General features: G+C 49.9%; 1 protein-coding gene across 1 annotated transcript; it reads right to left on the bottom strand.

Moving 5' to 3' along the window:
• Positions 1 to 7,358: 7,358 nt before the first annotated feature.
• Gpr142 (G protein-coupled receptor 142) lies at positions 7,359 to 15,636 on the bottom strand. The gene is given in 6 exon segments (XM_028785840.1): positions 7,359 to 8,218; positions 10,416 to 10,577; positions 11,374 to 11,419; positions 11,422 to 11,461; positions 12,048 to 12,174; positions 15,588 to 15,636. Coding segments are annotated over 6 exon segments (1,284 nt in total).
• Between the last annotated feature and the right edge of the window lie 963 nt (positions 15,637 to 16,599).

The raw sequence follows: 16,599 nt of genomic DNA, 5'->3' as shown, positions 1-16,599 counted from the left end.
GAAGAAGAAGAAGAAGAAGAAGAAGAAGAAAGAAGAAGTTTGTTGACGTTGTTGATTTCTTTTTCTGGCTCCCACCTATTTATTTATATGCTTATTGCTATTTTGAGATTGTGTCTCTTGTATCTCAAGTTAACTTTGAACTTGCTATGTAGCTAAGGCTAGCCTGGACTCCTGACCTTCCTGTACCTCCCAAATGCTGGAATTATAGGCAGATGCTCGTGGGCTACCATACTTGTCTTGCTGTCATTTTTAATTCAGTGCTGGACAGGCACTCTACTGACTAAGCTAAATCTCAAGGTCTGTCTGTCTGTCTGTCTGTCCGTCCGTCTGTCTTATCTATCTACCTACTGTCTGAGCCAGGGCCTTTGTATATAGCTCAAGCTGGCTTCAAAATCATTACATAGCCCATACAGTTCTCAAACTTGTGATTCTTTTCTCTCAGCCTCCCCAGTCCTAAGCTTATAGGCAGGCACCATCTCCAGCCTTCTAGGCTCTTTGGATAGAATCTGGAGACTCTGGGGAAAGGTTTCAGCTGGAGTGGGATATGCCACCACCAGGTCCGGGATAGCCCACCTGTCTTTCTGCTTGAGTCTGCCTACAACGCTTGCCCACACAAGGAACTACATGAATTCAGCAGCCTATCATCAGAGGGGGGAAAAGACTCATTCCTGCTTTGGGTGGAGAAGGGCATCAGCAGAGACTCTGGGGGGCTCTCCAGGGATAACAGTGGTGGGGTTGGGATGCCAAAAGCCGGTTCTTTTCTACCTCTGTTCCTAACTCACCGCGCATTACCCACCTTCCTGTCAGGTTCAAACCCCCTTGGAGATATCAGAGTGCTGCCCAGGACAGAATCCATTCTCATGGGGTGAGAGTAAGTGATCTCATGGAGACGATGTGTTGGGGTAGAGCCAGTGAGAATCCAGAGACCCTGACTGGACCAAATGAACCCAGATGGACTAAACTTCCCGTGGTGGAAAGAGAAACCACCATTGCTGAGGTCAGCAAGAGGACCTGGACCCCGCTGGTGGGAGGTTAAAGATGGAAGGAGCCTTCTTCAAATAGCCGTGCTCAGGAAACCACTCTGTGTGAGCGCGCACGTGTGCATGCGCACGTGTGAAAACGGTGGGGGAGGGGTGTGACTTCAGGATGGATGCAAAGACAGGGGGACAGCTGACCTTTCCCGCCCACTAATTCCCCCCCCCGCCCCCCCCCCCCCGCTGACAGTGGGCCCTGAACCAGTCACTTGGATTTCCTTATAAAAGCCAGTTGAGCCGGGTGGTGGCGGCGGTGCACACCTTTAATCCCAGCACTTGGGAGGCAGAGGCAGGTGGATTCCTGAGTTGGAGGCCAGCCTGGTCTTCAGAGTGAGTTCCAGGACAGCCAGGGCTGTACAGAGAAGCCCTGTCTCAAAAAAACCAAAAACAAAAACCAAAACCAAAAACAAAAAGAAAAAGAAAAAGAAAAATTGAAAGAGCCTCTTACGCCTGATGAGTCAGCCAGACTGTCCTGCAGCGCCCCCTGCTGGCTGAGCCAACAGGGGCGTCGGGTATCGAGACTGTAAAGAGCCCGTGCTCTCCACTAATGGGTGATTAGAATCCCGAGATACTCCCATGCCAAAACTAAAGGTCTCAGTTCAGAAGTTAGTACTGGGAATACAGTTCAGCAGTGGAGTGCATGCCTATCATGCGAGAGGCTCCAGATCTCAGCTTCAGTGGGAGTAGGGTGTGTGTGTATGCTTCTGGGTGAATGAGCTCACTAGCACTAATTTGGGGTGTGCTGCCTGATTGAAAAGGTCATCTGCAACTATACAGTGAGTTTGAGACCAGCCAGGGCTACATGAGACCCTTTCTCAAGAACAAAGCAAAAAGGTGAGTCTGTCAGCCAGCACCCTGACCTTGGACTTCAGAGCTGAGGGACAATTCACTTCTGTTGTTGTTCGAGCCACAGTCTGTCCAACTTTGTGATGTCAGTCTTAGAAAACGAATGAGATGGGTCCAGAAAACTGTTCTTCATCCAACTTTCAATCAAACCGGTAAAAGCCATATAAAGATTTGGGAAGAGCCAGGCAGCCGTGGCGCACGCCTTTAGTCCCAGCACTGGGGAAGCCGAGACAGGTGGATCTCTGAGTTCCAGGCTAGCCTGGTCTACAAAGTGAATTACAAGACAGCCAGGGCTACACAGAGAAACTCTGTCTCAAAGTAACCCCTTTAAAAAAATACTTGGGAAGAAATGGGAGACCCTTGACAAGTAACCGTCCCCCAAAACTAATTTAGCTAAGTGATAGTCAACATGGTGGACTGCCATGTGGTCACTAGGAAGCCAGGACCATAAGGAAGGACTTGATGATTCCAAAGTGGGCTTTCCACCAGTCAAGGTATTTCAGCAGGTTTAGGGGTGAGAGGGAAGGGGAAGGACAAACTGGTGGGGAGGACCTCCCACCACTCAAGACCTTATCAATAAGAAAATATAGCTGAGTGGTAGTGGCACATCCCCTTAGTCCCAACACTCAGGAGGCAAAAGCAGGCAGATCTCTGAGTTCGAGGCCAGCCTGGTCTACAGAGTGAACCCAGGACAGCCAGGGCCACAGAGAAAGCCTGTTTTGAAAAACCAAGGCGGGCCGGGCAGTGGTAGTGCACGCCTTTAATCCCAGCACTTGGGAGGCAGAGGCAGGAGGATTTCTGAGTTCGAGGCCAGCCTGGTCTACAGAGTGAGTTCCAGGACAGCCAGGGCTACACAGAGAAATCCTGTCTCGAAAAACAAACAAACAAAAAAACAAAACAAAACAAAACAAAAAGAGAAAAACCAAGGGGGAAAAGTGCTTAAAAGAAGGTGTGAAGGTTCACATGGTGACCTCAGTACCCAGGCAGCTATGGTAGGAGAATCTCTCTAGTCTCCTGCCAGGTCCAGGTTATCCTGAGCTACAGGCTGAGGTCTGATTTCAACACTCTTCCCCTGAATCCTTAGACAAAAGGGCACAAAGAAACAACAAATCTTTTGGTGGGGTGGATTGATTTTTTTTTCCCTATATAACCTAGGCTATTCTCAAACTCATGACCCTCCTGCCTCAACCTCTCACACACTAGGCGTGTGTCAACATGCCCAGAGCAGATATATGACACTCCTTGTCCTTTACATTTCAGTGATGCCCCTAACGAAATTATCTGACTGATTTTTAGATTTACTTTTTTTTTTGTGAGACAGGGTCTCACATAGCACAGGATAGCCTCACACTCCTTACATAGCTGAGGATGACCCTGTACTCCCAATGTGCCTGTGTTTACCTCTCTAATATTGAAATTACAGGTGTATATGGTAGCATTACGCCAGGCTACAAAAATGTTCAAAGTTGTGACCCAATGCATTTTCTCCTTATTTTGAAAATCTTTTTAAAAACTTGTTTTGGCCGGGCAGTGGAGGCGCATGCCTTTAATCTCAGCACTTGGGAGGCAGAGGCAGATGGATTTCTGAGCCAGCCTGGTCTTCAGAGTGAGTTCCAGGACAGCCAGGGCTATACAGAGAAACCCTGTCTTGAAAAACCAACCAACCAAACAAACAAATAAAAAATCTGTTTTGTATTTGTGTGTGTTGTGCAGTCAGTCATATGTGTGCAGTCATGAATACATGTGTGTATTCATGTGTGAGTGTATGTGCACTGTGTGCTTTCCCATAGTCACTCTCTACCTTACATATGGAGGCAGGGTCTCTCTCTCTCTCTCTCTCTCTCTCTCTCTCTCTCTCTCTCTCTCTCTCTGTTTCTTTGTGTATCCTTGGTTATCCTGGAACTCACAGATACACCTGCCTCTTCCTGCCCCCATCTCAAGTGCTGGGACTAAAGGCATGCTCTACCTCCCCCCCCCACCCCCCACCCCCCCCTGGGGAGAGGCAGGGTCTCTTCAACCTAGAGCTAGGCAGTTTGGCCAGTCTAGCTAGCCAGCCTGCCCTGAGGCTTTCCTGTTCTCATTTCCAGTATGTTCAGATCACTCTTCCTTCAAGCCATCCAACCTCCATCCCTCACACTTGTGTGCCGCACACTTTACCCTCTGAGCCATCTCCTCAGTCTCATATATTTTACTTAATTTTAGACAGGGTCTGGATAGGCTATCCAGTCCATCTCTGTTTCCTGGACTCAAGGAATCCTTCTGCTTCAGCCTTCTAAGAAGCTAAGGCCACCAGTGTGCCCCACGGTGCCTACATCTTATGTGTTTTATTAGGGAAACACGATACTAGGTCTCAAGTCTGTTAAATCCAGGACTAGAAAGTTAGAAACAGGGCAAAGAATCCCTGTGAGGCCCTTTCTCTACAGGATACCTGGCTCTCGCTGGGTGGACTAGGAGCTTGCAAGAGTTTGCTGGCTTGAGTCTTAGCATTGCTCTGGACCAGCGTTTGCTTACGGGCATGGCAGTTAACTGTCCTGTGCTTTCCCTTCCACAGTAAGAATAAGTGGTCACAGTACTTCAATTGTACAGGCTGTTAGGAAACACATACATTACTCAGCCTGTGAAGACAAATGGGGTCATCTTTGAGACACCGATTTCCGGGAAAGTCCCCCTATGTGCAGATCTCTACCTGCCTCAACAGCACCTCTCCTGACATCTTGGGGAAGTTTCTGGTTTTGCCAGTGCTGGGGGGGGGGGTTACGTGAGAACATTGCCTTCTCTGGTTTCCCTAGGGATGGTAGCACATGACATTTGGAAGAAGCAACTTGTAGCTAAACCCAGCCCCCTGGTGTGGTTCTCATCACTGACTCTGAAGACATTGCTTGCTCGGGATCCTGGGCACTCTCTTGTAGTGTTTCAAGGGTTTCTCACCAGAAAGAAAGAAAAAAAAAAAAAAAAAACCAAAACCTCAGTGTTTGTTGGGCTGGAGAGATGGCTCAGTGGTTAAGAGCACTGACTGCTCTTCCAGAGGTCCTGAGTTCAAATCCCAGCAACCACATGGTGGCTCACAACCACTTATAATGTGATCTGATGCCCTTTTCTGGCACACAGGTATACATACAATTCACATATACATAAAATAAGTAAATCTTTTTTTTATTTATTTTATGTAATAAAACTCAGTATTTCATTTGGCTCAAAATCAAGGATAACTTTTGTTTTCTTCCCAGAGACTCCATGTGGTGTGTGGATGGATTGGTCTGAGCTGAGACAGCTGCCATTCCTCTCGGGGCTCCCTCTTCCCTGCTTGCCTTCCCTTGCACCCCCTCTATCCTTAGCAAAAAACAGAGCCCTAAGCACCTACTCTGTTTGGTTTCAGACCTGAGACCGCGGATTGAGGTGCTTACTTTACATATCAAAGCAGACCTGGCCTCCAGGTTCTCCCTTAGTCTCTTCCTGGCATACCCTGCCTCCAACCCTGAACTTTTCCAGCCCAGGGGCTGGGCTGCCCTTCCTTCAGAGGCTTCTCCCTATATAATCCAGACATTTTGGTCTCTCTTCCCCCTCCTCCTCTTCTCTCTGTGCATGTGCCCCTTCTCGCTCCCTCCCCTCCCCCACCCCTTCCCCGGATGACTTTTGTAGCCTCGGCAGTGAACTTCCCCACCCTTGATCAGCTTCCCAATAAATCTGTCTTGAATATAATCTAACCTGGCTTGAATTCGCTCACTTCACCAGTGGAGAAATAACCTAACACACCCTGCCCTACACACATCTGTGTGTGTGCAGCGGGAGACTCTAGCACTCAGTGCCCACGGTGGCAGTACACGCCCACCGCATGCAGCTTTTGGGTCAGCTCCCAGAGTCCCAGCCTTTTCCCACATCTCAGATCTGGTGGTTTGTAGCACCATCCTAGGGTACGGTCAGAAGCACCCCGCCCCATCCCCAAAGACCTAACACAGCGGCCAACACACACCAGCACACCAAAGCTACATCAAGACAAGAAATCGACTTTCAATTCAAGTCACTCTGCCACTGCATGCTTGTGACACAGTTGGGGACATTTTGCTTTTTCAGGGAATGGTGGCTGAGGATGAAGGATGACATAGCTGTTACCCTCTTTCCGGGTGTGGTTGAAGGCTTATGCCCGAGTGCCTTAACTCCCGGGACAAGTGGTGGGGGTGGGGGGTGGGGGACGGAACATTTATTCTGCACCAACTGTGTGCCTGGCCTACATCAGTTCTTTAGCTTGCTGTCATTCAGCCAGTGGCGACGAAGGTAGGTGGGGGCTCAGCTCCAAGCTCCTATCAAGGAGAGAGGTCCAGGCTGCCTGACTAGGGAGCAGGAAACGCCCCAGCTGGCGGCTAATGTGTTTACCCAAGGCCTGCAGCAGGTGGGCGGTCCATCTGCTGAGCTCTTCCTGCTGATCCCCAGGTTGAGGTGGGGGAAGGCAGTGTTAACAGGAGGGGTTTAGCAAGGTTCAGAGACGGGGCAGACTTTCCAACCCCACCCACTCAGTCACTCTGCCTCCCCCTCGCAGTGCAAAAGAAATACCTTCCTCCAAGGCTGGGGGTGGCGGTGGTGAGATGTTTTAGTTTCTAGTACTCCGGGCTAGAAAATGGCAAAGCAAGACTCAGACCCTCCATGGTGCTGGTGCAAGGAGAAATTCAGAACCAAATTAGAGTGTCTGAAACCAAAGGGGTTGCTTCTCCCCGGCTGGGACAGGTCTGGGGATGCCCAATATGCATTAAGACACTAGGACCTCTGTTCCTTAACTAGGCACTACCCATTGCTCAGCCAAAAACATCAGCACCCCCAGCCCAGGAAAGGTCGTCAATGCCAGCTGATAGTTTTCCTTTTCAGACTTCAACTTTACTACTAGAAGCCAAAGAGGCCACCAGTTTAGGGAGTGGGAGGCAGGCCAGGTTCACATAAATATGTGCATCTGTCTGTCTGTCTGTTCGTCCATCTTTCCTTCCATTCATCCCTTCAGCTCGCATTAGCATCTGTCCTGTATGTGCCAAGTGGAAGGCCCCTTACAAAGAGGTACCTCAACAGTTGTTATGATGTGTGGGCCAGCAGAGACCTCTCTTTTCCCCAGAAAACAGCAATTGGAATGAAGCTAACCGACAGGGCGACTAATTTCTTTTTTCTTTTAACCTGGAGTCACCCAAAGCGGGAGCCTTTTCCTCTCCCCCAGATTGAAAAGTTGGTTAAGTTTTGATGAATACAATTGCAAAGGTCTCCTCAGGCAGTGGGGGCACACACCTTTAGCCCCAGCACTCGGGAGGCAGAGGTAGGTGCTTCAGAGACAAAGGCCTCTGAGTTGGAGGCTAGCCTGCTTTACAGAGTGAGGTGCAGGACAGCCAAGGTTACACAGGGAAACCCTGTCTCGAGAATCCAAAACCAAACTAAAACAATGGCAAAGGTGTCTGTGCAGGTGGCCCTGAGGCCTCTGGGATGGCTAGCCTGACCTCTTTATCTCTACAGCTCTGTCCCTACAGACTTCAGCACAAGTTCTACCACCATTCCCTTTGGCTGTGACTTTAAGGTGCAAGCCATGTGGACATCATGGATGACCTGTCGGACCGTGGCTCTGAAAGTCTTGCTGATGAAGCAATAGAGCCCAAAGTTGACCACGGTGTTGAGCATGGCCAACATGTTGGCTATGTCCAAGGCCAGGTGGACCCTCCAGTCCCCGTGAACAGGAGCCACATACAGATGGTATAGTATGACAGAAATGCGTGGTGCCCAGAGGAGGGCGAAGAGGGAGGTGACACCCAGGAGGATGACTGTGCTCTTGCTCACCCATGGCCGCAGCCCTGTCTGGCCCCTCTTCCGTAGTCGAAGGATGATGGCGGAGTTGGTGACCAGGAAAACACTGCAGGGAATGAAGTAGACAATGAGGCAGTGAGCCCACTTGAGGAGTTTGTCCATAGTGCTAGGAGGGTCTGCATCCCTCCACACATCCAGCCACCAGTAGAATGGGATGCCGGTCAGTAGGGTAACACCAAAGACAGTGGCGATAGCCCGGTGGGTCTGGCCTGGGGATGAAGTGGCCCGATGGCGCAGAGGGCGGCATAGGGCGTTGTAGCGATCCACCGTGAACAAGACTGCAATCCAGACGGAGGCGTGATTGGCAGCAAACTCCAGGATGTTAGCTGTGCGCACCATGACCTGGGGCACCTCACGGGCCAGCACGGCTCCCTGCAAGAGGAAGCCTACAAAGACGATGATCACTTGTGTGACGATATCTGAAGCTGTGAGTGCCAGGAGATAGTGGTAGGAGGGTTTCCTGGTCCTGGCAGCAAGGCGGGCCAGGGCCACTGTAGTCAGGACGTTGACTGATGGAGACCATGTAAAGGAAGGAGAGGTCAGAGGCATCAGAAGGGGTGTTAGTATTGGACTCCTCGATATATTTGCAAGGTCCCTCCCACCTGTCACTGCAAGGGCCGGTGCTGCCTTCTGTTTCTAGATCCCTCTTACTCCTTCCTGCAGTACTGGGAACTGAACCCAGGGCCAGGCAAGCACTATACTACTGCAGTATGTCCCAGTGCAGTAGCCTTCTTTTTCACTTTGTATTTTGAGTCAGGGTCTCACTAAGTTGCCCTGGCTGGCCGGGAACTCACATGGTAGCTGGGTAGGCCCTGTACTTTCTATTTCTGTCTTCCCAGATCAGCTGGCCTCAAACTCCCTGTAGAGTCAAGGATGACCTCAAATCTCTAATCTTCCTGCCTGTATCTCCTAAGTGCTAAGATGACAACTGTGTGCCGCTATGCCCAATTTATGTGGTGACGGGGATGGAACCCAGGGGTTTGTGCATGCTAGACAAACACTCAGCCAGATGAGCCACAGCCAAGCCCTTCACCTGCCTGCAAGTATAGTCTGAGTGGCAGGTCACTCACCTAGCATGGCACAGGACCTGAGTTCTGTTCCCTGTAACCACAAAACCAAATTGCTGGGAATGAGCAAAAGAAATGTATTCTTTTTGTTGTTGTTGTTTGTTTTTGAGACAGGGTTTCTCTGTGTAGCCCTGGTTGTCCTGGAACTCAGTCTGTAGACCAGGCTGGCCTTGGACTCAGAAATCTGACTGCTTCTCCCTCCCAAGTGCTGGGATTAAAGGTGTGCGCCACCACTGCCTGGCAGCAAGAAACATATTCTAAGTACTACCATTTTGTGTTCAGACTCCATTTAATCATAGAGGGAAGCTAAACTCAAGGTCCCAGGCCCTTAGGGGAGCTGGGGATTTCCCAATAGCTGAACAGCTTCTGTTGTAAGGAGACAGTTGCCTAAGTCCATATATCTCAGGGACAACTTGTAAGGAGATGGTGGTCTGAGTCCAGCCATCTCAGGGATAATTCTCCATCTTGCTGGCAGGGTTAAACTAAGTTTATGTCCCCAGGCCCAGGAACCAACTCCGACTCTGATTGGTGGAAAAAACATGTAACAATCACTCGACACAGATGTTTATGATTCACAAGGCTTAACTAGTCTGTGATTTTTCTGGACGTACGTGGTTGCAGCTCAGTTTCCGAGTCTGCTCTATGGCCCTGATCGATCGGAAGTGGTTTGATTATAATACATTTTTATCACCTGCCTTGACTTGGTGTTTGAGTTATGTTGGATTCAAGCAGACAAAAAAAACCAAAAAACATAACAAACAACATAAAAACATAACATAAAAAACATAACAAAAATCAAATCAAAATGAAGCTTATTTTGCCGAGCTGCATAATCTGCTGAGCCTTTCCCTTTGTCATATGGAGCCTGTTAGCATTCCTTCTAGGCAACAGCCAGGTAGACCTGACTCACTATAAAAGGGGCTGCTTGATCCTTCCTCACTCTCTCGCTCTCTTGCTCTCTCTTAGCCTCTTCCCCCCTCTGTCCCTTCTCTCCCCATTCCCCTCCCTCCTCTCTCTCCACGTGCTCATGGCCAGCCTCTTCTGTCAATCTCTCTCTCTCTCTTTCTTTCTCTCTCTCTCTCTGTATGTGTGTGTGTTTGTGTGTGTGTGTGTGTGTGTCTGCTACCCCCTCAACTCCCTTCCCCATGCCCTAAATAAACTCTATTCTATACTATACCATAATGTGGCTGGTACCTCAGGGGGAAGGGATGCCTCAGCATGGGCCCACAGAAACACCTCCTTCCCCCACACCTTACCGAACCTCCACCAAACATATTATTTTTCATTTTTATAAAACACAACAGAGACTATCAACTCGCTTGGTAATACTAATCTGGGCATGCATCCGTGCTGGTTTTCCAGCCAAGTCTTTCTCAGATGTTCTATGTCCTTCAGAGCAGATGTGTCCTGGGATCCAGGTATAGGTTTATTTACTTGACTTAGGGGGTACCCCCCAAACGAATCCACTTGACCTTTCCTACATCAATGCATACCCCAACCCCACCCCATTCAGGCTCCACCCTGCGCAGTGGCTACACAGGGTGTTCGATAGTGCCACACGAATCCTCTGCAATCTTGAGAGAATTGGGAATGGCTGAAGGAGGACCCCGATTCTGGCTCAGCCCGAGGTGTCACTCACCAGGCAGCCCCAGGCTCAGTAGGACACTGTAATAGATGACAGGTATGATGCCAGCTACACAGGGTGACCTCTCTGGGACCTCTGGCCAGTGGCCATCCAAACCATCGTATCTTGGGTTACTCCCATTGACTGTAGGCAGCAGGGTCACTTGTGGCTTCGCAGCTAGGAATGATGGAAAGGCAGAGGGACAGCAGTTGCTTTCTTTTCACTGGGGTTTGATTGAAACCCCTGCCCGACCGACCCCAAGGCAACTTCTATTCAGTGCTGCTCTGAGCAGAGTCCTGGGACAGACCTAGACAAATGCAGTCGCTATCTCTATGGGCTCTCACCCCCTCCACCCCCTGTCTGCTCTCTTATCAACGGGAGAGCCATTGGCAGTGGTGACTACTCTTCCCCCACAGCACTCTCCTTGCCACCAAGGAAACCGGCTACTCTGTGGTAGTTGTGGACGCACAGGAGCTGGAGTGGAACTGTAGCAGCTACACCTTTAATGAGGATACTGAGCGAGTCTGGCCTGGGTGGTGGCTCCCAGGCACTCCTCAGTTCCATGCCACAGCCAGCCCCTCTCAGGAAAGATGAATAGGGTTCCCTTCCTTCCTAAACCCAAGGACATCCTTCCTCACAGGTTACCATAACTGATGCTCCAACGACCCAGGCTGCCCCATGTGGAAACTGAGCCCCAGAGTAAGGTGGTGCAGTTATCTAGGGGCTAATATGAAACCAAGACCCCTACACATCTGCGCTGGCCTCTAGTTGACTCAGATACATTTTAAATCCTTTTAGAATTGAACATACAGCTTTTTCTTTCCTGCTGAAAATAAGTGGGGGTGGGGGGTGAGGGGATCCTCCCTCCCACCTCTTGGTTCTCCCACCTCCCTATCCTCCCCATCACCCTCTCCACCTCACCTCCCATACCAAACCTCTTAGAACTTACTCCTCCCATTTGAAAAGACTTTACCTGTCTCTGGTCCCTCAAGTCCCATAGTTCCAGGTCCTGGGTCCCCACCCGGGTCACCAGCAGCTTTTCCTTGGGATCTCCACAGCACCTTGCAACATCACCAGCTGTGTCTCTCACACTGGCTCTCTGAGGAAGGGTTATTTGCCCCACGCTTCTCCCTGTAGCTCTGAGTCTGTTGGTATAGAGAGTGGGAGAGTGGGGGTGGGGAGACACAGAAAGGAGGGGGAGGGCCCCAGCCATCTAGCCAGGAACTAGATCCAGTGGGAACAAAACAGTACTGTCAGGGAAGGTCTGCTGAGCAGGGGGCTCCGGGAGAGAAAGGCTAAGGGTAAGTAAGGTGTGTCTGTGCTCAGGGGGAAGGGAAGAGAGGTGGAAGGGCAGGAAGGCAGGCCTAGCTCTGGAGAGCTGCCTTGCGTGCAAGGGTCCATGGTAAACTGGCCCACTCAGTGGGGGCAGCCACATCCTGAAGTTGAAGCTCTTGGGGGAGGCTAACAAGGGGCTACAAGGGGTTGATTCCATGAGTTCCCCCATGATGAACGACTCTCGCTTGCCAGAAAGGAGGATATTTGTGTCTGGAAACTGGGAGATTTAGCACAAAAACCCTAGAAGAAGGCAGCTGCAGGCAGGGCTTAGATCCCCAGAGAGGTCAGGAGCTAGGTTCAAAGGAGTCTCACCTGTAGACGCCACAGTAGTAGAAGGGTGGGATGAGGTCCAGGCTACCCAGACGACTGGGGATGTTGGAACAAAGGCCAGCAAGAAGCCATGTGTTGTGCTGCCCGAGGAGAAGGCTGCCCAGGCTGCCTGCAGGGTGAGGAGCACAGGACCCTGTGGTCCAGCGAGCTGGTTTTTTTCCCCCTGGACGTGATACAGCCAAGCGGCTCTCAGGAACACCATTCTCTGGTAAATAAACACCAGCCGGTGCTGGCAACGCTGCAAAGGAGTTGGAATCTGTGGCGAGCAGCTCCCTGCACCTGGGTGAGGAGTAGCCAGGTTGGTTTACTGTGGGCATCAGGACAGACTCCAGTGATACTGCCTGGGGTGCACAACTCAAGTCTACCCTGGAGCCATTTTTCATGGTTGCCTTAGTTAGTTTTTTTTTTTTTTTTTTTTTTTTGGTTTTTCGAGACAGGGTTTCTCTGTGTAGCCCTGGCTGTCCTGGAACTCACTCTGTAGACCAGGCTGGCCTCGAACTCAGAAATCCACCTGCCTCTGCCTCCCAAGTGCTGGGATTAAAGGCGTGCGCCACCACCGCCCGGCTTTAGTTAGTTTTCTATTGCTGTGAGAAGACACCAGGACCAAGGCAACTCTTAGAAAAGAAGGCATGTACGTGGGGCTGGCTTACAGTTTCAGAGGGTTGGTCCACAATCCTTATGGCAGGGGGCAGACACACAAGATGTTGGAGTAGTAGTTCAGAACTTTACATCCTGATCCTCAGATAGCAGACAGAGAATGAGACTGGCCCTGAGCTGGGCTTTGGAAAATTCAAAGCCCACCCCCAAGAAACACACCTCCCCCAACAAGCCACGCCTCCTAATTCTTCCCAAACAGTTCTGCTCACTGTGGACTAAGCATGCAAACATAATGAGGCTATGAGGGCCATTTTCATGCAAGCTACCACAGTGGTCTAGCTTCTGGAAATGTGCCAGCAACTGTGGTGGGAATGACAGTAATTTCCTGTTCCTTGAGGTAAATCCCATGCCTGGGGCTAGAGCCAGCTGACCCTATCCTAAGACTCATTTTATTCTCATGGCAGAAACTCGCTGCCTGCCCCCTGGTGGCCACACAGAGATCCTGAAAGGGTTCCACCAGGCCCCCATGACAGCAATGAAATGGTGCTAACTGTTCAGGACACGTCCCCAGATATAGAGTAGGGAATTCAGCTCAGAAAAAGCGAGTGTCACAGACAGACCCTGAAGACTTCCATCTCTCTGCACCACGAAGCGGGAGTGAGTCAGAGACTGGTTTTGGGAAGGTCAGTCATGTACGAGGGGCAAGGAGGACTACCTCTTCCCCTATTCCACCTCCACTTGATTTTTATTTTGTGGGATGTAAACGTTCTAGGGAAGCTTAGGTGCTCTTCAGACAGAGCCCAGTGTTCTCCGCTACCGCTCTCCTGTGACCCACACGGATAACCAGAGCGCTTGGATTGGGGTGAGGTGAAGACAGAGCAGAGGAGGGAATTTATGTTTGCTAAAAAGGGCACCTTTTCATTTGTGCCTTCAGCTGCCTTTGCCTTTGGGTCCCTCCCTATGAAAGGGACCTTTAAATCTGTCTATCTGCCTGTCTGTCTGCATATCTATCATCTATCTATTCATCGTATTTGGGGGAAGTGGCTTGATTCACCTTTTGCAAAAGACCCAAGTTCAGTTTCCAGCATTCACATGGGACAAGTTTGTTTTCCCAACACCCATGTCTGATAGCTCTCAACCTTCTAGATAACTGTAAACTATATAACCATAGCTCCAGGGGATCCAACACTGTCTTCTGGTTTCCAAGCATGCCTCTCCTCTCTCTGACACCCACACACTCACACCCACACACTCTGGAGAGAGGCCTCAGCAGAGTTAAGAGTCCTGGAGGCTCTTCTAGAAGACAAGGGTTCCATTCCCAGAACTCACAACAACTCACAAACATCTGTAAACTCCAATTTCAGGGGATCTGATGTCCTGGCTCCTGTGGGTACTGTATGCATTTGGTATTATGTTTTGTAATGTGGTAGCATGATGCAGTGGGAGGGGATGCCTTCGTGGGCCCATGCTGAGGCACTGCCCCCAGCCCCCAGGTACCAGCTATACAACGAGTCTAGTATAAAATGAAGTTTATTTGGGGCATGAGAAAGGGGGTGTGGGAAAGAAAGGGACAGAAAGAGGAGAGAGAAAGAGAAGTAGCCGTCAGGGAACATATTGGGGGGCAGGGAGGGAGAGAGAGAGGGGGCCCAAGCAGTCCTTTAATAGCAAGCCAGGCTCACACCTGGCTGTTGCTAGGTAACTGTTGAGTGGAGCCTAGAAGAAACACTAACACATGGTGCACAGACATACATGCATGCAAAGACCCATACATATAAATAATAAAACATGTTTTTTTGTTTGTTTGTTTTTTGTTTTGTTTTGTTTTGGTTTGGTTTTTCAAGACAGGGTTTCTCTGTGTAGCCCTGGCTGTCCTGGAACTCACTCTGTTAACCAGGCTAGCCTTGAACTCTCGAACTCAGAAATCCCCCTGCCTCTGCCTCTCAAGTGCTGGGATTAAAGGCGTGTGCCACCACTCCCCGGCAAAACATGTATTTTTTAAATTGCCTTGGGATCTTCGAGGTGAAGGTGTAGCTTTCTAGACAGAAAATGCTACAGTTCAGGGACATCTGGCTTCACACCTCACAGGAGATGTCATGCTTGCCAATAGCACTGAGCTTCACAAAGCAAGAGCTGAAGTCTACAAGATCCATAGCCAGGGGAACAGAACTGCCAACATTGACACACCAGGGAATAGCAGTGCCTGACTGGACATAGGTGGTGGCAGAGATAGGGCCACTAAGTCGTCAGTAGGCACACAGCCTGTGCAGAACTATTGTATGTTTTTGTTTTAATCCCAGGTGTGGGATATGAGGGTACTTCAGATTGTCCACAGCAGCTGACTGTGATTTGCCTCGTGCTCTAGCAGGGGCATGAATTTGCCAGCAGCAGATAGTTTCTGCGATAATTAATGTTTGGAATTCTGGGAACTTTTCAGAGAGTATATAAATGCTAGGGCCCCAAAGGTGGAGGGTTGTTGGTTCCTGGTTGCTGTTGTCCGAGGTTTGTTAAGTAGTTGTGCACAACGAAGAAACAACAAGAAGAAATTAGATATCCTGACAGCAAAGATCAATCTTGCCCCAAGGAACTTGATGCCCCTAATCAACAGGAAGTAGTCTAACAATAACGTTGCCCCCTCTCCAACCCCTCACTTTGTTCAGGGATCTCTTTCCTCTCCTTTCTTCTCTCTTACCTGGTGTGTGTTAAGGGGGGTATTGAAAGGGTAGAAGAAAGAAGAACCCACAAAGTAGCCAAGTCCAGCTACAGTGTTTCCTATTCTTGGTGAAGCGAGTTTCTTCCTACATTGTATCTTTGTCAGTAGCCAGGGTAGGCTACGGATAGTCCAGAGGAAGGGACTGTGCCCTATAGGCATGTGGCTACTACCTGGCTGTGTGAAGTGAATGATGTTGTCATCCAACAGCAACCTACCTTCATCTTCCTGGTCCTCAACATCTTCAATCATCACCAGTCCATCCATCCAGCGCTACCTGGAGGGAGCATCCATGGGCCCCACATCTGCTTGTCCCTCCATTGCTCATCCTTATGGCAGGCCCACTTAGCTAACTGCCTATCTGTGTTAACACACGAAGAGACCAAGGACCATAGGTCAGCACGTTGGTAGCAGGTCACAGATGTGGCCGTTGGGATTTGAATTCAGGTTCGTTCCTCTTGTTGTCTCCCCTAGGACTATTTCACTCCTTCACATGATGTTCTTAGGAACAAGCTGAGGCTCCATGGAATTGAAGTCTGTGGATCACATGGCTGGCTGTGTTGGCTGGGGAAGGACGTGATCAAGGGTGCAGAACAGGAGAAGAGAGAAGCTGTGTCACTGTGAACTGTCCATAGCATGTGAGTGACTTTAAGGTGATCCTCTACCCTTTTGAGATAGATCTCTTATAGCCCAGGCTGGCCCTAAGCTCTCTATGTAGCAGAAGCTGACCCTGAATTCCTGATCCTCCTGCTTCGGTCTCACCGGGCCTTTCTTTTATCTTTAGTGGGTCCACTGGTTGTATTGAGCCTGGAACCTCTTTCACAGTGAAGTGAGCCATTCCTGACTGGACAGAAGACATTATGAGTGTAAGGATGCTGCTAGGTAGGGGCAGGCTGGGCCTCAGGTTTACCTCTCCTCCATGTTCCCTCGAGTTCAGTGTCCAGAATCTGCTCTTTACCTTTGCAGATTCGGAAACTCACCCTTCCTATCCATGACTATGGAGATTTCCAGTTGTGTCTAGACTCTCTTGAGATACCTTGCTACATGGAGATCATTTTATTTGGGTTGACCTAGCTTCCAAGCAGAGCTACCCCAAGGATATGGACATTTATGCCTATGCTGTGCCTGTTCTGTCTGAGCATAAACAAGTCCCTTAGACAGTGCATATGTACCCTGGGCAGGAAGTCACACTCCACTGGCTCCTCTCTGCTTGTGCTCAAGGAGTGACAG

This window comes from Grammomys surdaster, unplaced genomic scaffold, assembly GCF_004785775.1.
Source record: "Grammomys surdaster isolate TR1022 unplaced genomic scaffold, NIH_TR_1.0 125354, whole genome shotgun sequence".
NCBI lineage: Eukaryota > Metazoa > Chordata > Mammalia > Rodentia > Muridae > Grammomys > Grammomys surdaster.
The sequence above is the reverse complement of the archived record's forward strand: the minus strand, read 5'-3'. Positions and strand labels throughout refer to the sequence as shown.